At 48.7% G+C, this 24,597-nt stretch overlaps 1 protein-coding gene across 1 annotated transcript in view; it reads left to right on the top strand.

Annotated features, from left to right (window-relative positions):
* HS3ST6 (heparan sulfate-glucosamine 3-sulfotransferase 6) overlaps positions 1–23,182 on the top strand; it is a 129,270-nt gene extending 106,088 nt beyond the window's left edge. Inside the window, exon 2 of the mRNA XM_075899829.1 lies at positions 20,354–23,182. Coding sequence (XP_075755944.1) covers positions 20,354–20,972 — 619 coding nt within the window. The 3' untranslated portion in view covers positions 20,973–23,182. The remainder of the gene's footprint in view (positions 1–20,353) is intronic.
* Positions 23,183–24,597: the final 1,415 nt, after the last annotated feature.

Genomic DNA, 24,597 nt, shown 5'->3' with positions numbered 1-24,597 from the left:
CTCCCCTCCCCCCCAAGATCTGATCTGATCATAGATCAGATATGGAGCCTCTCTCCCGCTTCCTGGGACCCACTGTTGGGGGGCTGTTTTCCCCGTGGTGTGGTGTGCATTCTACTCCCCCTGCTTCTGAGGCCTCCTTGCCACCTCCCAGCTCAGCTCCACTGGCCCATCTGGAGAGCCCTCTGCCTGGGCAGGAACAGAGTGGAGGGGCTGGAGATCCATGCACAGAGGTTCCTCTCCATACGCAGATCCCGGAAGAGGAGTGAGGATCTCTGGCTGTGCTCCCTCGGAAGCTCGCCTGGCAGCTCAGGCTGGCTGCAGGATTGAGATGACTGGGATAAGCCGTTTGTTGCTCTGAGCCGGGTCGTGAGGGAAGGGAGGAAGCAGCAAAGAGTGCTGCCCACCAGTGTTCCCTGCAAGCTGAGCACTTGGGCAGCCACCCAAGAGAGATTCAAAGGCAGCCCACAGCCGGCAGCATGTGTTTCTATGGGTGGTGCACATCTGCACATGCCTTGGTGCGTGTAACAAAATTTATTCCACACACATAATGGGAAAAAATAGAGGCAGCCCTGCTCCCTGAATTGCCACTCACCAGGCACAGAAAACATGAAGCCAGGGCACTAGAGGCCTGAATTCCTACACTGAGCCAATGGCCGAGCCCCATGGGAGAGCCGCTAAGTAGCTGCCATGAGTAGCCGTGCTAACGGGAGATGAGGGAAGCAAGTTGGGTTACCAGCAGTGCATGGACAGGAAAACTTCAGTGAATGGAAAGAAAAACCAATCCTGGGAGACCACCTTGTTTACTGGTGAGCGTCTGAACCTACGATCTTCCATTTCTGATACCCGACAAATGCCAGTCACGTTCATATTTAATATCCGCTTCATAGAGAGTTTTATCCTCCCTCCCAGGCATTAGCTCTCCACTTGAAACAGAAATCCTTTGGAAGCCTGCCGGAGTGCTCTGTCGTTTCAATCTCTCACCTTGTACCTGTAGGCGATGCTTAGCATTCCAAAGATAGCCTCGTAGGGTCAATACGAATTAACTGTACGTTTAATTAAAGATTCCAGAGCTTTCGCGGAAGTGGAGCGGAGTAAAAGCCTGGCCTTTCATTTACCAGCTTAGTCTCGATGCGGAGGGAGAGGGCGGGTGGGTTGTCGATACTTAACGGATGTAATTTAGGAGAACGTACGAGCAAGTTAATGAAAGTGTGAAATAGTGTCACGGACTCACGGTCATAGGGAATTGGTGTGCGGGAGCTGATACGTCTCACAATTAAGTAGGGAGGCGACAGATGGCGTTTCCAACGCGAGAGAGCGGCCAGACATGGAAAATAATGTCAAGAATATATTCATCCTTCTTTGACCTGGTCCATGCCAGTGGTTGCTCTAGATTAACTAAAGAGGTGACTTTAAATTGAAGTTAAATCGGTTCATCATTGTATGTTGTTTGCTTCAGTTTAAACCTGGCTGATGGTGATTTGGCCTGGTCCGAGCTATCATCACGTGTACACGGGTTTGAGCATCAGGGGTTTGCACCGGTTTCACTCGCTTGCTTTTGGAACCAGCGCAGCGGGTGTACATGGTTAAGCCATCGGATGCAAACGGTTGGAAGACGGTCCAGTGCCTTCGGCACATGAAAGACTTTGATTTCCGCAAGGAGTGTGCTTTGTGGGATGGTCAATGAGAGATGGACTCCAGGTGGCCGTGGGTCCCTGCCTTGTGGCCAGGCCTTTGCAGGGGTGCCGAATGATTGAGAAGTTGGTTCACTTTGGCCTTGCTTCCAATATGTATCCAACCTGCCTCTGAGCCCAGAGTAACTAGCTCTGTGGCACTGAGCAAAGAACCAAAGAGCGGGGGGGGGGGAGGGGGAAGGGGGAGGTAGCCAAGTTAGGGTATGTCTACACTGCAAGTCTATTTCGGGATCCAGAAATAACTACCCCGCGTCTTTTGAACGTGTTGCAAACGCTATTGCGTAATATAGCAGACCTGCTATTTCAGCATCCCTGAAACCTCATTCCATGGGGGATAAGGGATGTCTTGTAATCATATAATCATAGAACACTAGAACTGGAAGGGACCTTGAGAGGTCATCGAGTCCAGTCCCCTGCCCTCATGGCAGGACCCAGCACTGTCTAGACCATCCCTGACAGGTGTCTGTCTAACCTGCTCTTCAATATCTCCAGAGATGGAGATTCCACAACCTCCCCAGGCAACTTATTCAAGTGTTTAACCACCCTGACAGGTAGGAAGTTTTTTCTAATGTTCAACCTAAACCTCCCTTGCTGCAGTTTAAGCCCATTGCTTCTTGTCAAAATAGTGTGTTATTTTGAAATTTGGCACTGTGTAGATGGGCCAATTTTCAAAATAGCCTATTTTGAAATAGAATTGAAACAAGAGACGCAATTTGCGTAGTGCAAATTGTGTCTCTTATTTTGAGCTAAGGGTCCAGTGTAGATGTAACTTTAAAAACAACTTGTAAAAAAACCACCAACAAGCAGTCCTGTGGCAACTTTAGGCTACGTCCAGACGGCATCCCTCTGTCGGCAGAGAGATGCAAATAAAGCACTTTGAAAGTGCAAATGAGCCCGGGATTTAAATATCCCGGGCTTCATTTGCATACTCACGTCCCGGCGCTGTGCCGATCACGCGCCATTTCGAAAGTGAAAGTGCAGTCTAGCTGCGGTTCTGCTGACAGTGGGGAGCTTTTTCGACATCCTATACTCTTCAAAAAATGGATTTTTTCTGAAGGAATGCTTTACATTTCTGTACTGTGCTGAAAATTCTTTCCCCCCGGGTTTATAGAACATTAATTTGTATTTTTTATTTTTCGATTTTTTATTTTTTGTTTTAAATGAGGAGTATAGGATCTGTTGAAAACCCTCCCCACTGTGGGCAGAACCGCGGCTAGACTGCACTTTCATTTTCGAAATGGTGCATGACTGGCACTGCGCTGGGATGTGAGTATGCAAATGAAGCCCGGGATATTTAAATCCCGGGCTCATTTGCACTTTCGAAGTGCTTTATTTGCATCTCTCTGCCGACAGAGGGATGCCGTCTGGACGTAGCCTTAGAGACTAACAAAAATATAGAGAGAATCATGAGCTTTCTTGGGCAAAACCCACTTCTTCAGATGAAACGATCTTGAGTGGGAAAAGGTGTGGGGGAGAGAGGGCTCAGAATAAGAATGGAGAAAGGAAAGAAAAAAATCCCTGTCAATTGTAGTCCCAGTGCTAATGAGGCTAATTGAGTGAGCTGGAAACGGCCTATCCTTAGCTTTTGCTGTCAATGGGATGTTGAATGTAAAGAAAGCTGGTGTCACCCAGTTCTCAAACCAAGTGAAAAGGTGTCAACTTTTCATATGAAAGTCAATTCTGCACACACGCTGTCTGTAGTTGGCTGGTGAAATTCCTTTGTAGAAGGATGGCTACGTTTGAGTCCATGATTGAGTGCCCAGGCAGGTTACAATGTTCCCCTCCAGGTTTGTGTGTTCCCATTTCTGATGGCTGATTTGTGTCCATTTATCCATTGGTGCAGAGACTGTCCGGTGTCCAGTATCCCTGGCATTGCTGGCACGTGATGGCATGTATCACATTGGAGGATGTGCAGTTGGATGAGCCCATGGTGGGGTCCTATGATGGTGTTGCTTGGGTAGATGTGTGGACAGAGTTGGCAACGGGTTTTATTGTGGGGTAGGTTCCTGGGTGTGTCTGCGGTGTGATGTGGGTACTATCTGTGACTCTCTGCGGCGGCTTTGGGGTCTCTTATTCCTGGCTTATAGCCCTTTACTCTGCTGTCATTCCCACCCATGCAAAAGGGGTGTAAAGTGCATTGAAAGTCAAAACACATCACTCAAAAATACGTCCTGCAAGGCAGCATTTTAGACCCCTCGGGCGCTGGTGGAAGTGGCTCTGAGCAAGAAACTCCAGTAGGGCAGGGGCTCTTTCTGTTGACTTGCCTGGGATTTGGGTCCATATTAGGCCCTTTTGTAGACGTTCTGTCCCTGGCTACAAAGGAAAAAGCGCTTGTTTTGCAAAGTGAATTTTGAAATGCTCCAGTTCGTAAACCTGTCCGGCCACCCACATGCAGTAGGCTGTAAAAGGTGGCAAATTCTGATCTGTTTTACAGGGTTTGGTTTCCAGCCTCTTTGGGGCCGAGGTATTTTTTTATGTGCATTTCACCTGCTATAAGAAGTTTCTAAAATAAGATTTTTACAGCTCCAGGTGGTAACCCCATTCCTGCAATCCAGCTCTAAAGAAAAGGCTGCTAATCACGGTTATTACCCACCCCTCTGCCTGTTACCAACTCTTAGGGGATTCCTCTGGAGTTTATTTTTAAGGCGCACAGCTAGGGCACATAAAATAAATCTGAACCACTCTGGTTTATGAAAATTGAACAGAACCTTGAGTTTCTTTGCTCCGGTCCTGTAAATGCCATTCTGTGATTCAGGGCTTAGCAAAACAACGTTTTGGTTTAACATCCCTTCCGAGATGATAGAATCGCATACTTTTTCTGCTTTATAATCAACATTTTATTGCACGTTAAGCAGAGTGATTCATTTAGCTCTTAAGGCTGTTTCTGCTGAGTGATATTTTTATGTCTGTTAGCAGCACATGGAAAGGATCATTTTCCTGTACCAAAATATCCACGGCCTCCCAGGAAAGCACGGGTGAATGGCATAAATTCTTCATCAAGTCAACACAGTGCAGCTTTGAAAGCAGCTTGGCAAATCTTGTGACGGATTTCAGAGTGTAATTAAATGTCTATTGCTTGCTTATCTTGTTGAGCAAAAAATAGCAGCCGCGTTCAGGTGTGCTAATCGACTCTTTGCTAGAGGTGCGGCACTTCAAAAGACCCATCTGGCTTCCTTCTGCAACTGCGGACCATCCCTAACCCAGCAGTCTGCTGCCAGCAGGCATCAAGGGCCTTTTCCTCATCTTATTAACATTGATGGAAGCGTTCCCCAGACCTCATGCCCTGGGTGCATATTCCAAATATAAACGTCCAAGGCCTGTCATGTGCATGAGGTTGGTGTGGCAGGATCGGGCTTGTTGCTTTTGCCCAAGTCGGTCTCCAGAGCAAAGTGGAATGGAATGAAGGCTGCAGCCCGTGACGGAAAGCACCCAGGAAAGAACCCAGGTCGGATTTTGCTTCGTGCAACGCCCTGAACACACAGGGGAAGGATGAAATTCAGCCCTCTGCCAATGAACCCTCCAGCGAGCATGTGTCAGGTTTCTCTTGGGGCCCAGAGGGCAGAGGATGTGAGTTCTGGCCCCAGCGAGGGAGTTCCTCGTGGTTTGAGTTCTGGAGGTTCCTCCTAGGGTTGCCATATGGTTTCAGAAAAAATACCGAACAAAAAACAAAACAAAACAAAACAAAACAAAAAGGACCCCGAGAGTTGTTAAGCAAAAAAAAACCCCAAAACAAAACAACCCACTGTGGCCCCTTTAAAAACTATGTGTGAGGCTTTTTGGCACTGACAGGCTGCCAGCGGCCGCCCGCCACCTTGCCTCCCTGAGCCGGGCCAGACAGCTCCCCCGTGGAACTGGTAAGCACTAGGGTTGCCAGGCTGCCTCCATATTGAGCTGAACAGACCGGGATTTTCGCCTCCTGGCCGGGAAAAAATCAGAAAGTACTGGACATTTTGGGTGTTGAGTATTTTCTGAATTTTTTTACTGGGCAGGAGGCAAAAATAACGGACTGTCTGGGTCAATGTCGGACACCTGGCAACCCTAGTTCCTCCATGGATCCCGGAGGCCAAGATGGCTGCCGGCTAGGATTGCCAAATGGTTGAACAAACATACCGAAAATATCCCCCCCCCCAAAAAAAAAACCACCGGGAAAAAAAAAGGGGGGGGGGGGAAGAGACCAAAGTTGTTGAGCAAAAAAATTAAAATAAAATAAAAAGATCTCCAAGACTTATTAAGGAAAAATCAAAACAAAAAACAAAAAAAACCAGCATTAAAACGGCATGTCCCCTTTAAGAGTGAGTGCAGGGATAGGAACAGGGGAGCGGTTGAGCACTAAGACCCAGGGGAAGCATTGCTTCCTCTTGGTTGGTAGCCATTTTGTGCTGGCAGCCTTGCGGAACCAGGTAAGCATGGGGACTGGGATTGGAGGGCTGGGGGTGTTGGGAGCCGGGGATGGGTTCGGGGGAGGGGGAGGCTGGGTGCTGAGTGTTTGTAGGGTTGCCAGATGCCGCGAAGGCAGGGGACTGGACTCGGTGATTCCTCGAGGTTCCTTCCAGTCCTAGTATCCTACGAATGCACTTTTGTCTCCCAAGTCCAGGGAGTGGGTCCACAGATTCCTCACAGGCCAGAGCTTCCTGCCAGGTGTCATCTGAGTCAATGAGCAATCACGTGTCGTTCGTTTACATCGCAAAGGGCGGGACCAACTCCATTTGCATCTGAGTAAAGGCCAGCCGCGGAACTTCCTTCCCACACATTCCATGTCTCCTTCCGCATGACTTGAAGGAACTTTATTTGTGGGATGGGGGAAGGGGGTAACCTCCGGAGGAATCCATTTTGGAGGTTCACTGGACTATGAAAGAACCAGGCAAAGACTCCCGAGTTATCTGCCCCCTAGGGTTCGTGTGGCGTGTGGTCTAAGTGTGTCCAGGGTGGTTTCTTCAACAGGCACTTCCTCCTTTCTCCACATTCGCATTGGGCAGTTTGGCGTTTAAACTGCCGTACTGAGTAACTCGCCAAATATTTGTTGGTGGGGACGGGTGGAGGAACCAATCCGGCTGCCCTTCTGTGGGGAGTGGGAATGAAAAAATAAACTAACAAGGCCCATGCCGACCCTCACACTAAACTCTGCTTTGGTGTGTTGTGTCTTGCCTCTCCCGCCGTTCCTCTCTTGTTTAAATGGCAAACCTCAAGAGTTGGCCACTGCCAATTCCTAGGTCAGTGTGTGGCATGGAACCCTTTTGCGTTGCCACTGCAATATCCAAAAAAATGACCTGAACACACTTTGACTTGAGTTCTTCATGATCGGTGACTTCATTGGCTGGAGTCATCTTTACTTGATAGGAGTCTAACGTTAGTCTGGACTCGTTAATTTCTCACGTCCCTGCAGTTATCAAGCATAAAAAAGAGCAAAGCTCTGAGTTAGGAAACTCAGCAAAGAGAAGCTTAATAAGCAATTGGTTTAGAAAAAATTCCCCAGGGTAGGGCATGTGGCTGAGCTTTTTTTCAGTCATGCAGTGTAAAAATTGCTGCCATAAACTGAATCTAAAAAGCATAAAAGTGCACTTCTGGTGGTGCAGGGTTGGTCTACTCCTTCCTAAATATGCCCACTGAGCATTCCGTCAGGGCCGGCCCGAGGTATTCTGCCGCCCCGGGCACGGGCGCGCAGCCCGGGGCTCACCCCTGGGGCGCACAGCGCATGCGCAGCCCGGCTACAGACACTGGTGCGCAGTCTGGGGCCCGCCCCTAGAGTGCACGGTGCAAGCACAGCCCAGTCCGGCCCGGGTGTCGCTGCTGGTGCACGCGCCGGGCCGTGTAGGGCCCTGCGGCCGTGGGTGGGGGAGGGCGTTGCTGGCCAGCACCGCGGGGATGTGGCTGGGCCAGTGCTGCAGGAGCCGGGCGCGCGGCGCCTGATGGTAGCTGTAAGGGACGCCGTGCGCCCCTTACAGCTGCCATCAGGCGCCCCCCATCGGTTGGCACCCTGGGCAGCTGCCCAGCTTGCCCATGCCTCCGTCCGGCCCTGCTCCTGGCGCCACCCTCTGGAAATCCAGGAAGAAATTTGTGGCATGGATCTGACTGAAAATTGACATTTTCATTCCAACGGAAATTTCGACATTTCCAATGTTTTATTCTGAATTGGAACGAAAAGTCAAAATTCCCTGCTTCACAAAAATGCCTGAAAGAAAAACCATGCTGGATCCCTAAGGACATTTCATTTTCATTTAGACTTGTAATTGTTTTTTTTCCGATGATTGTTTTTTGTGTTTGGAAATGAGGGTTTAAGCCTTTAAAAGTAGATTGGGTAAGGTTGAACGATGTAATCGATGTCTAGATGCAAAGTCAGTTCGGACAAAAAAAAACAACTGTCCCGTTCTCAGAAGGCCCTAAGAAAATGTTCTGAGCCTGTTTTAAAAACAAATGTTTATTGAAATTGACGTGTGATGTTCTGGGGATGTGTGCTGCTGCAGGAGACGTCTTTCCAGGGCTGTACAACTATGGCCATGAACGCTTATAATCCGTGGAAATTCCTGGCAATTATGAGGCATTAAGGAGAAAGCATGTTCCTGTGGTGAGAGAGCTCACTTGGGGTGCAGTTTCAAGGTCAGTTCCCTGCTCTGTCACAAGCTTCTTATGTGGCCTTGAGAAAGTCATTTAACTTCTTTATACCTCTGTTCCCCGTCTGTATAATGGGGATAATAGCACTGGTCTTCCTTCCAGGGATGTGGCGGGGATCAATACAATTGAGAGGTGCCCAGATACGGCAATGACGGGGAGCACAGAAGTAGTCAAAATTTGCATCCTAGCCAAATTTCAACTTCTTTCACCTGTCTTTGCCGTTTCTTTCTCTTACAGGTTTGTAAATACTTTTGACAACTTTCAGCCCCAGCATTGACTGGTCCAAAAAATGTGTTCAAAAAAGTGCAGCATTGAGCATTCCTTAGACACCCTTCTCCTCAAAATAACGTTTACCTGATCGGGAAGAGGGAAACAATATCATGTGACTTTAGGGGACCAATCACCTACCTTGAACAGCAAATAGTTGAGGTGCTTGGCTACTGAACATCCTCATAGGCTGAAATTTGTTTGCACGGGGGCTGGGGTGTAAATATTTGTGAATAACAAATACTTCCTTAGAATGCGGGAGGATGGCAGTTTTGTAATGAGTAATAATTTCCTGCAGAGACTCCTCCATCTGCAGATCCTGTAATGTGATTTGTGCCAGCCATGCCCCCCTGCCACGGACGCTGGCCAAACTGGACAGTCTCTGGCTGTGTCTACACTGGCATGAATTTCCGGAACTGCTTAAAACGGAATACTATTCCGTTTTCAGTTTTTCCGGAAAAGGAGCGTCTACATTGGCAGGCTGCTTTTCCGGAAAAGCCCCTTTTCCGGAAAAGCGTCTGTGGCCAATGTAGACGCGCTTTTCCGGAAAAGAGCCCCGATCGCTATTTTCCCGATCGGGGCTTTTTTCCGGAAAAGACTACTGGGCTGTCTACACTGGCCCTTTTCCGGAACAGTGTTCCGGAATAAGGACTTATGCCCGAGCGGGAGCAGAATAGTTTTTCCAGAATAGCGGCTGATTTTGTACAGTAGAGCATCGTTGCTTTTCCGGAAATTCAAGGGCCAGTGTAGACAGCTCGCAGCTTATTCCGGAAAAGCAGCTGATTTTCCGGAATAAGTGGCCCAGTGTAGACACGGCCTCTGTGACAAAGGATTAATGAACACAAACCAGATATCCAAAATGGTAACACACAGAAAGCTGTGAGGGAATCTTTGAACCTGCCTGGGCACTCATGAATGGACCTGACAGTGACTATATTATTACAAAGCAGTTTTTAAAACCAGCTGGAAAGAGAAGCTGCAGAAATCGCCTTTGCCTGCAAATCTGGCAGCTTTAATCAAACAAAGCCCTTACTTGGATTGGCTGCTACATTCAACGCACTAATGACATAAGTTAAGTATCAGGCTTTTTCAGTCCACTCTAGTAGCCACATTTAGCACAGACACTCTCATTGATACATTTTTTTTCCCTTCCCATCCCCTCTAATTGACATTCCCCTCTCCCTTCTCTTTCCCTCCCCAGCCCCTCTTTTTCTGCTATTTATTTCCAACTCTGGACCCCTGCTCCGTTCATCTGAAGAAGTGGGCTGTGTCCATGAAAGCTCATGATACCATCTAACCACTAAGCTCATGAGTCTGCTCTACTCTGCGCTGGTCAGGCCTCAGTTGGAGTATTGTGTCCAGTTCTGGGCACCACATTTCAAGAAAGATGTGGAGAGATTGGAGAAGGTCCAGAGAAGAGCAGCAAGAATGATGAAAGGTCTAGAGAACATGAGCTATGAAGGAAGGCTGAAAGAATTGGGTTTGTTTAGTTTGGAAAAGAGAAGACTGAGAGGAGACATGAGAGCGGTTTTCAGGTATTTAAAAGGGTGTCACAAGGAGGAGGGAGAAAATTGTTCTCCTTGGCCTCTGAGGACAGGACAAGAAGCAATGGGCTTAAGGTGCAGCGAGGAAGGTTTAGGTTGGACATCAGGAAAAACTTCCTAACTGTCAGGGTGGTCAAACAGTGGAATAAATTGCCCAGGGAGGTTGTGGAATCCCCATCACTGGAGATATTTAAGAGCAGGTTAGACAGACATCTATTAGCGATGGTCTGGACGGTGCTTGGTCCTGCCGTGAGGGCAGGGGACTGGACTCGATGACCTCTCGAGGTCCCTTCCAGTTCTAATGTTCTAGGATTCTATGACTGATCTGCTTTTTTGTTATTCTCTAAAGTGCTGCTGGTCCCTTCATTGTTTTTAAATTTCCTACAGAGCTTACATAGGCTCCGTTTTCTTTCTATTATTATTTAAGGGCAACGTTATTAGGTTTGTTTTTTTTCCCTTGAGGCAACTCTAAGCCAAAACGTTGTGCTTGCTTATGGAAATAAGCAGGGTAGAAAAGAAATTCCAAAGTGAACTTTTTTCCTATTTTGCTAACGCATCAGGGAACCCTAGTGCGAGAGATTGGTTTTCAAAATGTTACATTTGGCTGCAAAAGTGCCCACTTATTTCTCGGCTGGCTTATGCATTATTAAAATCCATGCCTGGTGGCAATTTTCAAAACCAAAGGACGGGGCTGTGTGTTTTTTTTTAATTTAAACAAAATGGATCTTATCTTGGAAATTAAAAAATCTGTTTCAAAGCGCAGTGCTGAATGAGCTAATGGCGCAGGGTGCATAGCCAGCTCGCCGGCCAAGGATGAGTTGAGCCATCTGCATGAGTGCTAATGTAATGTTGCTGTTTGATCTAACCACTAGGCTGCATAGTTTCCATAGTGTTGGGAGGGAGGGGGGAGTAATTCAGACCAAGCCACTGAATTGCTCTGGGGCCTGGGGAAAGTCACTTAATTTCCTCGTGGCATGGTCAGACGCGCTATAAGAGTAGAGCAGATCTCTGCAGCACATTTCCCTACATATAGGGTTTCCATTCCTGTTGTTGGCAGCTTCCCAACGTGCAGACGGCCCAGGAGCCAAATGGGCCGTCAGGAATTGGGATCCATTTCTGCTGTAGCAGGGAGAGGAAACGTCTCCCCTAATTCTGGAACAGACCAAGCATCAAGGGGTGCTGCTTTCTACTTGGGTTAATATTGAAATTATTTTGCAGTCCTGCCGTGTTTGCCATTGGAAGAAATCAAAGTGCTTTCAAAGGTGTAATTAGTCCAACTCCACTGTGAGGGAAAGGATTTATTACAGGCTGAACCTCTCTGGTCCGGCATTCTCTGGTCCAGCAACATCCATGGTCCGCCATGAGTTTAGTGAGCCAGGCGTCCGCTCATCATGGGGGTGGCCAAGTGTCCTGGCTGTCCCATAAAGTTTGTTTCCAGCCACCCGTCCTGGCTCAATGTTCTGGGCTGTTCTTTCATTGACTCCAAATGGTCTCCTAAGAAACCAGCAGGCAGTGGACGGGTTGGTCATGCTGCTAGACGATATTAGCCTCCCGTGGTCTGGCAAAGTCGGCATCCTTCAAGTCCCGAGGATGCCGGAGGAGAGGTTCAACCTGTAAAACCATTTCACCGACAGGGACGCTGAAGCACAGACAGAGCAGTGATTAACCAGGGAGGCGAGGAAAAGAACCCAAGGGCTCCGAATTAGGGATGTAATAGTGTAGTTGATTAACCGATTAACTGCTAAACAAAAGCGTATAGGTTCATGCTATAGACTACATGCATCCCCTCCCCCCCAATAAATTTTTTAGCAGCCCGGCTCAGTCCTGGGACCTTCCCCTGCTGCGGCTCTGCATTGAAAGTGCATTAGGAGCTAAGCGGGCAGCCAGCCTAGCTCAGTTCTGACTCACGCCGGGTCTGGGAGCTCTCCCTCCCCCTCCCCTAGGACAGGGGCTGCTGCCACCCCACACTGCTGCCTCTCTGTGTGTGTGTGTGTGTGGGGGGGGGTCCCTTGGTTACATCTTCCATGCTCCGTACAGACTATTTCATGCCGGACAAATAGGTTCCTCCCGGTAACCAGTCTCCACAACAATCCCTCCCAGCCCATCCACCCCATCAGATGAACAACGTTCCCTACCTTTGAACCCACAGACTGTCTCCACCGTGGCAAAACGTGCGAACCTGGCCCAAAAAAGGGGGGGTTAGTGAGCTTCCTTAGTGGTAATGTGCCTAGTGGAGAGACCGTTGCACTAGTGTCTGGGTTCTAGGCTGTAAACGCCGCACGCTCCCCCGGCCTTTGCCCTGGTTGGCCTGCTGGCAGGGGAGCGGCAGGGACTCTGCGGGCCGGATCAGCCCTCCTGGAGGGCCCGATCGGGTCTGCAAAGGCCCTTTTCATAGAATCCTAGAACACTAGGACTGGAAGGGCCCTCGAGAGGTCATCGAGTCCAGTCCCCGGCCCTCACGGCAGGACCCAGCACTGTCTAGAGTCGACCACCCCTGAGAGACATTTATCTGACCTGCTCTGAAATCTCTCCAGAGATGGAGACTCCACAACCTCCCTGGGCAATTTATTCCAGTGTTTCACCACCCTGACAGGTAGGGAGTTTTTCCTAATGTCCAACCTAAACCTCCCTTGCTGCAGTTTAAGCCCCTTGCTTCTTGAGGCCAGGAAGAACAAGTTTTCTCCCTCCTCCTTGTGACACCCTTTTAGATCCCTGAAAACCCCTATCATGTCCCCTCTCAGTCTTCTCTTTTCTAAACTAAACAAGCCCAGTTCTTTCAGCCTCCCTTCATGGCTCCTGTTCTCTAGACCTTTAATCATTCTCGTTGCTCTTCTCTGGACCTTCTCCAATTTCTCCACCTCTTTCTTGAAATGTGGTGCCCAGAACTGGACACATTTTTGCCCACCGTTGAGCTAGACGGTGGGTAAAATCACACCCGGGGGCCGGATTCGGCCCACCAAGCATTTCTCTCTGGTCCGCCCAGCTGATTAGCAGAGGTGCAGACTTCCAGCCGTCCGCCTGTGTTCAGCTGCCCCTCCCCACACTTTGCTTCACCCTGCAGCTGAACTGCTTGCAGGTTTCTCCTGCTAGCTGTGCAGAGTGGGGGCTGTGCGGGGTCGGGGGAACCAGCTTGTCCCCTTGCCCCTGTCTCTGCAGAGCAGGGATCAGCGAGAGGGAGACACAGCAGGGCTGTTCAGGCCTGAGGTATGGACGGGGAGCGACTCGGAGGAGCGCCTGTCTTAGGGGGCAGGGCCCTGTTTGTAAGATTTCAGTGCTCGGGCGCTCGCTCGCTCTCTTACACACAGCGCCCCCCTCCCCACTCACTTCTGCAGAACAGGGGCAGGCAGTTAGCCACGTCTTAAAGAGACAGTGCGTGGCTGCTCTCAGAAACTCAGCAGCAGCCACACACACACTCTGTGTCAGTGTCACACACGCACCCACTCTACGCCACGCAGTCGCTGTGCTTTGCGCGCACAGGCGCTGTCCCACACCCAGTCTGTATCACAAAGTCTGCCTCTCAAACACTCTCTCTGCAGCCCCCCAATCCACCCCGTCCAACCGCGGTCCTGCCTCTTCCACCAGGCCTCGAGTCGGCCCCTGGCCACATACCAAAATTCACAGAGTGTCCCCCCTGCAAAAGTTATTGCCCACCTCTACCTGTGGGCCGACATGTTTCCAAGGGCCAGGCTTGTTCGTCCGATTCAGCAAAACCAACGAGTCCAACAGCACCTCACAGGCTAACCGATTTAGGCCCAAGTACACATGTTAGTCCTTAGGTACCACAGGCCTGCTCGTTATTAATTAGTGTGTGTGTTTCAGTGAAAAAGTGCCCAGCTGAGATGCGGAAGGATAGGACATTTTCAAAAGTATTTAGCAAATACTCGTAGGGTTGCCAGATGGTTTAAAAAAAAATACCGGACGAAAATTTGATACAAATTTGTCAAGCAAAACCAAAAACTGACGGAAAATTTGTCAAGCAAAAAAAAACCCCCAAAAGCTCCAGGAAATAACCAAGGAGACCGGCGACAAAATGCGGCCGTGGCCCCTTTAATTGCTGCACGTCCCAAGCAGGCTTCCATCGGGCGCCGAGCCAGGCCCAGGAAAAGCAGAAAAACGTCCTTGATTAGAAAATACCAGACATGGATATGGTTGGTATTTTCTCAATTTGTTTACCGGACACAAAGTCCGAATACCGGACTGTCCGGTTCAATACAGGACACCTGGCAACCCTACTAACAGTGGCTTTCCCAGAGGGATGGGCCCCTGTCTGTTCTCGGATTGCTGCTCGTGGGTGGGGTAGCAGGGAGCCACAGAGGGCAGGAAAGTGCCCGGCTCTGTAAGGGCCACGTCAGGGGTTGCAAAGAGGAGACAAGCGAGGAGCACTTTTGACTTGCTGAATCAGCCTTTTGATTACGGCAGTGAATGCCTAAAGCCCAGAGCTGTTAGCCATATTTTGGCCAACATCAGGGTTTGAACCGGAGCTGATGTCTACAGCTTAGACGGAAGAGACAGGCTCTGGAGCAGGCTCACATCCTCTCCAGCAGGGTTGGGTACTCCAGATTTTGGCCGCGTTTTTCTCTGGAGGGTCTGGGTGTGGAAGGGAGCTCAGGATGGGGGGCAGGAAGGGGCGTGGGAGCTGAGAGGGAGTTTGGGTGAAGGAGGGGGTTGTAACCTGAGGCAGGGGGTTGGGGTGCAGGGTCTGGGATGCAGGAGAGGATTCTGGTCTGCGGGAGGGATATAGGAGGAGGTGCAAGGTCTGGGAGGGAGTTGTGTCCTTGGGCAGAAGGGGTGCAGATGGTTTGGGTGGTGACTTGGGCCAGGGAATTGGGGTGCAACAGGGTGCAGGATCAGGGTTCAAATGGGTGTTTGTTTCCAAATTCCCTTTGAGGTTATTAACTCCCCCTCCCCGCAGGAAATGTTTGAAAACGGATAAAACCCAAAAGAAACATTTTTGATTTTTTTCACAACAAATCATTTCATTGGACATTCCCCCGCCTCCCCCGCTGTGTTGGTTTTTGGAGGCGTTTCAGCAATGACAGCCCAGTGAAAAGAGCTTGATTTTCACAGCTCTCCTGGGCCCGGCACATTCATGGTGCTATATAAAGTGACCACAGGCCCTGGGAATTCTCCCGCGAATAGCAAACGCTTCCATTCCAGTGTACTTCCGAAGCGTGCCTCCAAAGCAGCCAGCATCAAAGCGGCGCACGTATTGTATTTAGCAGATGTAACACAATGTGCTGGATCGAAACCAAACTGCCGTCATAAAGTCATTCAACGTATTTGGATTATTCCTGGAAAGCCATAACTTACGACGAGCAAACACCCCTGCACCTTCTGCTGCCACTTCCGCTTCCGTTGCCTGGCGGCAGCCCAACAACACAACACATCAGGAGTTTGTAGAAGCGGGTGGCAATGAACTTTCCTTCGAGCCAATTCGATGGAGGCTACTGCAAAAGAGGGTCGGGTTAAATGATTTGTCCAAGCGAAAGCAAATCCATTCCCAGTGGCAATCCCCCATGCAGCAGGGAGCGCATGTGACGGAAGGCATGGAATTTTAAATTCAAGCGAGAGAGGAATGTAAGGAATTGCGTTACAGAGCTGCTCAAACAGGGAAGGAATTGTGATAAAGTGCAATCTAGTGTGTTAGGCGCTGGACACGGAATCAGCTGATGTGCATTTGATTTTGACTTTGCTACTGACTTGCTGGGCAACCTTGGTCCACTTTCTTCATCTTTCTGCACTTGGTTGCCTTCCCACTGTCTGTACTGATGTAGGCTGTAAACTTTGCAGGGTGTGTGGACTGTCTCACACTAGGTATGGCACAGTGGGACTCAGCCCTTGGTCAGGGCAGGTAATAAAGGTACGTGCATGTACACGCATGTCCAATTTGGACATTTTTCTGTTCAGGAATCATCTTTGATGAGAGATGGATATTCACGGCTCTGTTGCTGTCTATTGTTCATGAATAGGCTCTCCTAACATAGTTGGATTTATCTTGCAAACAGTTGAAATTGATAACTCTGGTATTTTAATGTTTGGAAACCAGGGTTCCTAGGTGCATGATTAGCCACTTGGCAATTCCCTGTTCTGTTCATTCCCAGTGAAACACCTGGCATTGGCCGCTGTCCAAAGACAGGACGCTGGAGTGGATGGACCTTTGGTCTGACCCAGTCTGGCCGTTCTTATGTTCGCAGTATCAAAGTTTATTTTAAGCATTTTTTATTTTTATCTAAATTGATAACATTTAAAATAATTTTCACAGTTGTGAGAAATAGGAGGGTTAACCTCAAAGGAGGGAGGGTGTCCGACAATCATTTAATGAGAGTAGATGTGGAGATTCAAAAAACCTTATAGCTGTTAAGCCACCTAGTAACCATTGTCAGTATCACACGTCACAACAATCAAAGTAAATATTTTTAACTCAAACCCTATACGGTCTCATACAGCACTTTTCTTAGTTTGCGTATGTGTGTACATTTTTATCATTATCGATGGAAATATCTTTCTGTCGGTTCTGTCGGTGAAATCGACGTTTGCCGACATTTGCCACATAAAAGTCTCATCTTTCCACACCTATATATAAAGGGATCCTGCAGAATAACTGGCCACAGCGCTGACACAAACAGCAATTCCTCAAAAGAACGATAGCTAGGAGCAGCCGCTCGTAAATGCACTGCTCACGGTCCCAATTCAGCGGCAAATCATTTCGGCTCCCTGCTATAGACGGAGCAGTCAGAGTCAGATTTTAAAAAGCACACAATATGTTCTAATTGCTCAGGCTCTCTCATTCCGTAGCTTCTTTCCTTTATTTGATTCCCCGCTTTGTAATCGTCCCGGTGTGTTCGCTTGAGCGGCGGAGACATTTTGGAGGTTGTTCTGCTGACCATGTATGTCTTACAGAACAGCTGTTGGCAAAGGGGTGCCTTTTGGATACTGGCGGCTAACGCACCATAGACATTGAACCATTTCTCTTTTTTTCATGTTGCTTTTAAAGCTGTTTAGAAGATTCCATTTGCATTAGATCCTTTTAATTTGGGGAGGAGACCAAACCACCACTTCTAATAACGCTAATTGGGGAGGTCTGTGGTTTGACCCCATTGCACGAGGTGTAACAGTTAGTTCAAGGGAAGGGTTTTGGATCGGACTACCACGTCTACACACGGCGAGTTAATTTGGGCTACCGGCATTTTAAAATGGCGACCGGCTGCGAATATGCTAATCAAGATATTTAAATCCCATGCTTCATTAGTAACTTTGGTATGCTTCATTTGCCTCCCTAGTTTGAAGTAGGGGCAAGTGTAGACATACCCAAAGTCTGGCCGCCATTTCAACCCTTCCTCGACGGCTCTGCTGCGCATGCCCATGCTGGCACACTTAGTATCCCCAGCAATGATGACTTCGGTGTTGTGGGTATGAACTGGAGGTAGCTCCTGTCACATGAAAGTCATATGTGGGTCCTGCAGCTTAGCAGGCGTAGAATGGAAGTTTCCATCCCTGTTGTACCCAGCTTAGCAGAGTGTGGGACTCTGCAAGCCCAAAAAGTAACTGGGCTTTATCAGCTTTAAGCCATGCCTCGAGCTGGGAAACTACGGAGCAGTAAACAAGTTTGACCTTGGTCTCAGCTCATGAAAGTGATAAGAATGGCGTTGAGCCAGGTACGTGCACACCCGGTAAACAACTGTAGTATAACTAGTGTAGGGCCTCTCATGTCCAGTGAGTCTCAACAGGGAACTAGACCTCGAAGGGTGTCCTGAGTTCCTCTAGCTGGAGCCACGTCCACTGCGGCCAAGTGCGAGGTAACCGGAATGGGACTTCCCACAGATTAAACAGGCGTAAGCATTTTCAAGTGCTTGTTACTCTTCTATGCATTGCTTTGCGTATGCTGATTGTTGTATTCCTTTGCAGTAGCTGTGTAACCATCTGGCAGTATTAAGCATGTAATAGTAGTGAGGTAGTGAGATTAATAAAAGCAACTATCTATCCCTAATCGACTCTGTCTTGAAGCGAATCCACAACTCTGTTGGGCCCTGACCCTGAGACTTGACAGCTCCCACTACTCAAGAGAGGGCACATCCAGCCATGAGCTGGCAACATCGTTGGTTGTGATTGTTATTGATTTCTGGCAGAGCCCACAATACGCCACGTACTGTACAAAAAGACGGGCAGGCCTGCTCATTGCTGACCCATTTTGGAATCTCACCTCGCTAACTAGAAGACAGTCTCGATGTCGTATACTCATCGTCCTTTGTCATGTTGGTCACTCTACTGTCAGTCTGGAGTCGCTCCTCAAAACAGCTCCAGAACTTATACCCAGGTTGTTGACATGATTCTGGGCTGCATTAACAGGTGTGTTCTGAGTAAGACACGAGACGTCATTCTTCCGCTCTGCTCTGCGCTGGTTAGGCCCCCGTTGGAGTCTTGTGTTCAGTTCAGGGCACCGCATTTCAAGAAGGATGTTGAGAAATTGGAGAGGGTCCAGAGAAGAGCAACAAGAATGATGAAAGGTCTAGAGAACATGACCTATGAGGGAAGGCTGAAAGAACTGGGCTTGTTTAGTTTGGAAAAGAGAAGATTGAAGGGGGACATGATAGCAGTTATCTAAAAGGGTGTCATAGGGAATGTCCACACTACCCCCCTAGTTCGAATTAGGGAGGCTAATGTAGGCATTCGAAGTTGGACTTCATTCAAAGGACTTAGTTCGAATTAACGTTTAACTGCCGCGTGTTAGTTAGTTTGGACTAAGGAGATTTAAAAATGGTGCCCGGACGGGAAGATGCAAATGAAGCCTGAGATATTTAAATCCTAGGCTACATTTGCAACTTCGAATGCCTACTTTAGCCTCCGTAGTTCGAACTAGGGGGCTAGTGTAGACATACCCATAAGGAGGAGGGAGAAAATTTGTTCATCTTGGCCTCTGAGGATAGAACAAGAAGCAATGGGCTTAAACCGCAGCACGGGAGGTTTAGGTTGGACATTAGGAAAAACTTCCTACCTGTCAGGGTGGTCAAACACTGGAATAAATTGCCTAGGGAGGTTGTGGAATCTCCATTTCTGGAGATACTTAAGAGTAGGTTAGATAAATGTCTATCAGGGATGGTCTAGACAGTATTTGGTCCTGCCATGAGGGCAGGGGACTAGACTCGATGACCTCTCAAGGTCCCTTCCAGTCCTAGTATTCTATGATTCTATGATAAGGACTTTGTTAAGTTCAGGAGAACACAAGTAATGAGATTGTCCTACTGCACTTTGCATCTTGTCCACACTAGTACAGAGGAAAGCCAGTTCCTGCTCTGGCTTGCACCCCATGTCACCCCATCGTTGTCAATAGGGTTGCCCTCGGTCAGCCTGTCTGTACTGCAGTAGCCTCTAGGAGCCCACCACAAGGACTCCATTGGGCTAGGCACCATATAGGACAAAAAGTCCTTGTCCAAGTCTAGACATGCCACAGGTGGACAAAACATGACAATGGGAACAAATCAGGGGTGTCTGTTGGAGAAAGAGGTAACAAAAGAAAGAGGGTACGTCTACACTAGCCCCCTAGTTCGAACTAGGGAAGCTAATGAGGGCGACTGAACTTGCTAATGAAGCAAGGGATTTAAATATCCCGTGCTTGATTAGCATATTCCCAGCCGGTCACCATTTTTGGAAACTGACTAGCCCAAAGTAATCGCCCGCGTCTACATGCGGCAGAGAAGCGGGATTCCGAGATAAACCCCTTAGTTCGAATGAACTGTTAAACCTCATTCCACGAGGAGTAACAGTCAATTCGAACTAAGGGGTTTATCTTGGGATCGTGCTTCTCTGCTGCATGTAGACGCGAGCAGTTACTTTGGGCTAGTCAGTTTCCAAAATGGTGACTGGCCGGGAATATGCTAATCGAGTGCGGGATATTTAAATCCCGCGCTTCATTAGCAATTTTGGTCGCCCTCATTAGCCTCCCTAGCTCGAACTAGGGGGCTAGTGTAGACGGACCCAGAGAGTTCAGCAGAAAACCAGAAGCCATAACTCTCGTGAGGGCCTGACGGGAGTGGCTCGTCGGCCTGACAACACAATAGGGCTTGGGAAGGGATTGAAAAGAGTTTTGATGAGGGATTTTCCTAGCCATTGGGCCTGGCGCATGCAGGTTGGCGACTTGATATTATCAGTTTGTATTTCCAGTGGTGCCCGTCCTGGTAGCCGTTACTTGGTCAAAAGCTAGACGGAGGCACTTGAGTCGTAACCATTCTCCTTTCCTTTCTGCAGGAACCTGATGCCGCGGACCCTGGAGGGCCAAATCACAATGGAAAAGACCCCGAGTTACTTTGTGACCAAGGAGGCCCCGAAGCGTATTTACAACATGTCCAGGGACACCAAGCTGATCGTGGTGGTGAGGAACCCGGTCACCAGGGCCATCTCGGACTACACACAGACACTGTCCAAAAACCCCACCCTGCCCAGCTTCCAGGCCCTGGCCTTCAAGAACGTCAGCACGGGTCTCATTGACACCAGCTGGAGCGCGGTGCGGATCGGCATCTACGCCAAGCATTTGGACAACTGGCTGCAGTATTTCCCCCTCTCGAGATTCCTCTTTGTCAGCGGGGAGAGACTGGTGAGCGACCCGGCGGGGGAGATGGGCCGGGTGCAAGACTTTCTGGGTCTCCAGAGACTTGTGACGGAGACGCACTTCTATTTCAACGAGACCAAGGGCTTTCCCTGCCTGAAGAAGCCGGAAGGCAGCGGCCGGCCTCGCTGCTTGGGGAAGTCCAAAGGGCGGCCTCATCCAAAAATCCACCCACAGGTGATCCAGCGCTTGCAGGAGTTTTACAGACCCTTCAACATGAAGTTCTATCAGATGACCGGGCAGGATTTTGGGTGGGACTGAAATCTCCCCGGGCCGTTGGCTTTCTACGCGACGGTGGGGAGAGAGGGCAGCTAATCCCCTGGGCGGTCCGGCGGGGCCTTTTGCACGTTGGGTGCCAAGTTACCCAGGGACGCTAGCATAGGAGTATCCCAGGCAAACTTCTGAAAGACTTTCCCTGTGTTCTAATTTATATCGGACCCGTTCCTGGCGAGAAACGTACAGTTCCTGAGCAGGGAGAAATATTTAAGAAAGAAAAACCAAGCCAAACAAACAAACAAAAACCCGACCCCAGAGCATATGAAATATTCTTCCATATCAGTTTTGCTGGTCTATATTAACCAGGACGGTTTTCCCATGGGGAGGGGGAGAGTGTGTGTGCGCCTGGGTGGGTGTGTGTAGTGACAAAGAGTCACAATAAAGCTTTGCAAACCCGAACTGGCCTCCGAATGCTGCTCCTTCGCTGACCCTGCGGAGAAGGCTGGAACATTCACGACCAGCCTCCCCGGGCCTTTTCACTAGCAGAGGAATGGGACCCAGTCACCCAGCTGTGTGTGGTTACTGGAGGCCTTTCTTACAAGGAGAAGCCAGGAAAATAACAACGGCAGCCGGGTTCGAAGCTGCGTTTCAGCGATGTAGCTTCCAAGGGGCTAGACTGATTTTAACCCAGCTCGGCATCTCTCACCAGATATTCAAACCCAAGTGACATAGGGTAATAACGTGCTGTCATCGAATCATAGAATCCCAGGCTGGAAGAGACCTCAAGAGGTCATCAAGTCCTGCCCCCTGCCCAAAGCAGGACCAATCTTATGGGCCTGATGTTACTCCTGCCTTGGGAGCCGATGGGATTTTGGCCATTGACTGTATTGCAGGCAATAGCACGCCCCAGATTTAAAAAAAAAATGTATTTCCCTATTACTTTTTATGCTGTTTGTTTTTCCTTTTGTGCATCACTCAGTTGGGGCCGTGCACTGTGGCCTAGCTCAGCGGTGGACAATAGCTGGCCCATGGGCCGGATGTGGTTCGCCAGGGTTAGCCCGTGGCAGGCTACTGACGCTTGATTTCCCTGCGCCTCCGCAGCTACAGCCTCTTGCAGCTCCCAGTCGCTGTGGATCGCTGTTCCCGGCCAATGGGAGTGGGGGAAAGTGGTGTCCCGGACTGGGCCGTATCCCACAGCTCCTGTTAGCCAGGAACGACGAATTCTGTGGCTATACCTGCTGAGAGGCAGGTAAATAAAGCGCCGGTGCCCTGCCAGGGGCGGCCTGAGAGCCTAGGCAGTTGCCTAGGGTGCCAGCAGCCCGGGCACCCGATGATGACGTCACAGGGCGCCCGATGATGACGTCACGGCCCTTGATGGCCATGCAGGCGGGGGCGTTGATCGTGCCTTCCGCCTGGGGCACCAGCTGCCGCAGCCGGCCTCGGGCTGCTCCTGCCAGGAGCTAACTCTGGTGAACTGCATCTGACTTATTGCCCAACTCTGCCCTCGATCCTCAAAAGTATTTAGTCACCTGACTCCCCTCCACATGCCTTTGAGGCGCCAGGCCTTTGTTTCTAGTCGGTTTCACTTTCCAATTTTTTGTGCCTACTCCCAGCAAGTTTGTTTTTTAGTTTTCCAAGCTTCAAGCTGCTGTGGGCGTTGTCCTCTTCCCAAAGCTCTTTTTTTTTTTAATGAAATTGGCCAATAAATAAAATAAAACATTGTGTGTGTAAGAATTTTGTAAAAGCCCTTTTTAAAAAGACGATCTGAATCTCAGACGTAAGTTACATTTGGTGTCCTTAGAAACTGTTCCTCAGTTTGATCGTTTCTGCCAGATCTTCAGAAAACAGGGCACAATGAATTTCAAAAATAATACCAATGGTCTGTGGATGATTTGTTATTTAAAGGCTTGGTTCTGCCTCCGAGAAGTTGGTGGGAGCTTTGTCGTTGATTTCCGTGAGGGCAGACTTGTGGCTTATATATGCACAGAGTGAGATCTTGGGCCTTTTGGAACTCAACTGGTCAGGATTTTATCCACAGTTCTTTTCTGGGTTAACTGTTTGCATTAGAAATTCTATTCTGCTGCAGTTCCAGGGACATACAATATTGACAACTCTGGGCAAACATTTCCCATTCTTAATTGTAACAAAAGTTGCAGGTTTACAAATGGTTATAAAAACTTACAAGGCCAGGTGATAAATTCTGCTTGTCGGCTCTTTTCCCTGCGATAATTCATGAGAATAAAAAGTGACCGATACTTTGTCAGTCCAAATATCATTTGTCTTAGTGAGTGGTCAAGTAGCATACAATGAAGTTAGACAAAAGAAGTCTACATTGGCAAAGTTTGAACTAAAAGGAAATATTAATTCTGCCCCTAAAAAGCAAAGCACTTAACCATACAGTCAGCTTTAAAGTGGTCCTTATATCTAATTGACCTCAATGGAAGTTAAGCACCTGCTTAAAGCTAAGAAGGTACTTAAATGCTTTGTTGAATTGGGGGCATTAACAGCTGAGTCAAAACACTCATTGAATAGAGTGGGACCATTCATGGCTTAAACCTTACATGTGCAAGTCCCTTGAAGGATTGGAGTCCTTCATGTCACTTGGATTCCCGTTTTGCAGCTGGCTCTGCATTTCACAGGTTGATTTTTATTGCCGTGAGTTTCCTTTCTGAGACTGGGCAGCCACTGGCATTTCATGATGCCTCTGATCGGACAGCGAGTCCTGAGAATGGTATAGTGTTCCAGATTTAAAATGGTCTGAAAGAATAAAAACAATTGGTGGTAGTTGTCGTGGTTGCATTGTATAGCACATGTAACACAAAGTTGGAGGCCTCCGAAAGTAAGGACAAAAATTCCGCCTCCCTCGACACAATTATGCCCAAGAACATGTAGCAAAAAAAGCCAGACCCTTAGCCCAATGGCTATCACTAGGTGTTCAGGATTGCAGCCAAAAAGGGCAGTCACAGGAGGCTGGTGGAATGTGTTTCAAGTTTTTTGATCATTAAAGAGGGTCAAAACCCCGCATTTTGTTAGCCTTTCATAATCTTGTTAGTGCCTTGTGTTTGTCGTTTTAATTAGCTCATTACCCGTTTTTGGAGGGCCCCCAGGCCCTGCACGGTTTTGTACGGTGTGCTAGATCCATTTCATTTCAGTAAAAAGGTACTCTCAGTGCTGGCTGTCCTGTATGCCGTAGAATTGACCTCCGTTTCGGTGGTCACAAACCATTGGTCGCAGACCATCCCGGCTGCATTGTTAAACAGAACTTAAACTCTTTTAGAGAGCCAGTGTTTTCCTAGATAAATATAAGGTAAGCAAAAAGACTTTGCCCTGTCCAGCATTTGGGATTGATTTTACAGCTGATGTTTTCCCTGGGGTGTTTCTAGTCAGTTTGCAATACAAGTCTGTTAACATTTCCCCAATTTCTTTGCATTTTCTACAACAAGAGGCTTCCTCTTTATTCTTCGTCCTCTTCATCGTGGCATTTATTTTGGATGGGTGGAGCTTAAAGCATATTCGTCTGTTTCAGAGAGGAGGCGGATCTGTTTACTGCTGCAACAAACGATGCACAAAATGAAGGGACTGAGTCAGACCTGAGCCGAACGCAAACAGCTCAGCTGTTTATATAGTGAGCGAGAAACCTGAATGCGTTTTGGCGTACCTTAGAAACAGA

Source organism: Pelodiscus sinensis, chromosome 16 (genome assembly GCF_049634645.1).
Source record: "Pelodiscus sinensis isolate JC-2024 chromosome 16, ASM4963464v1, whole genome shotgun sequence".
NCBI classification, from domain to species: Eukaryota; Metazoa; Chordata; order Testudines; family Trionychidae; genus Pelodiscus; species Pelodiscus sinensis.
Note: the sequence above shows the minus strand (reverse complement) of the source record. Positions and strands in the feature narration are given on the sequence as shown.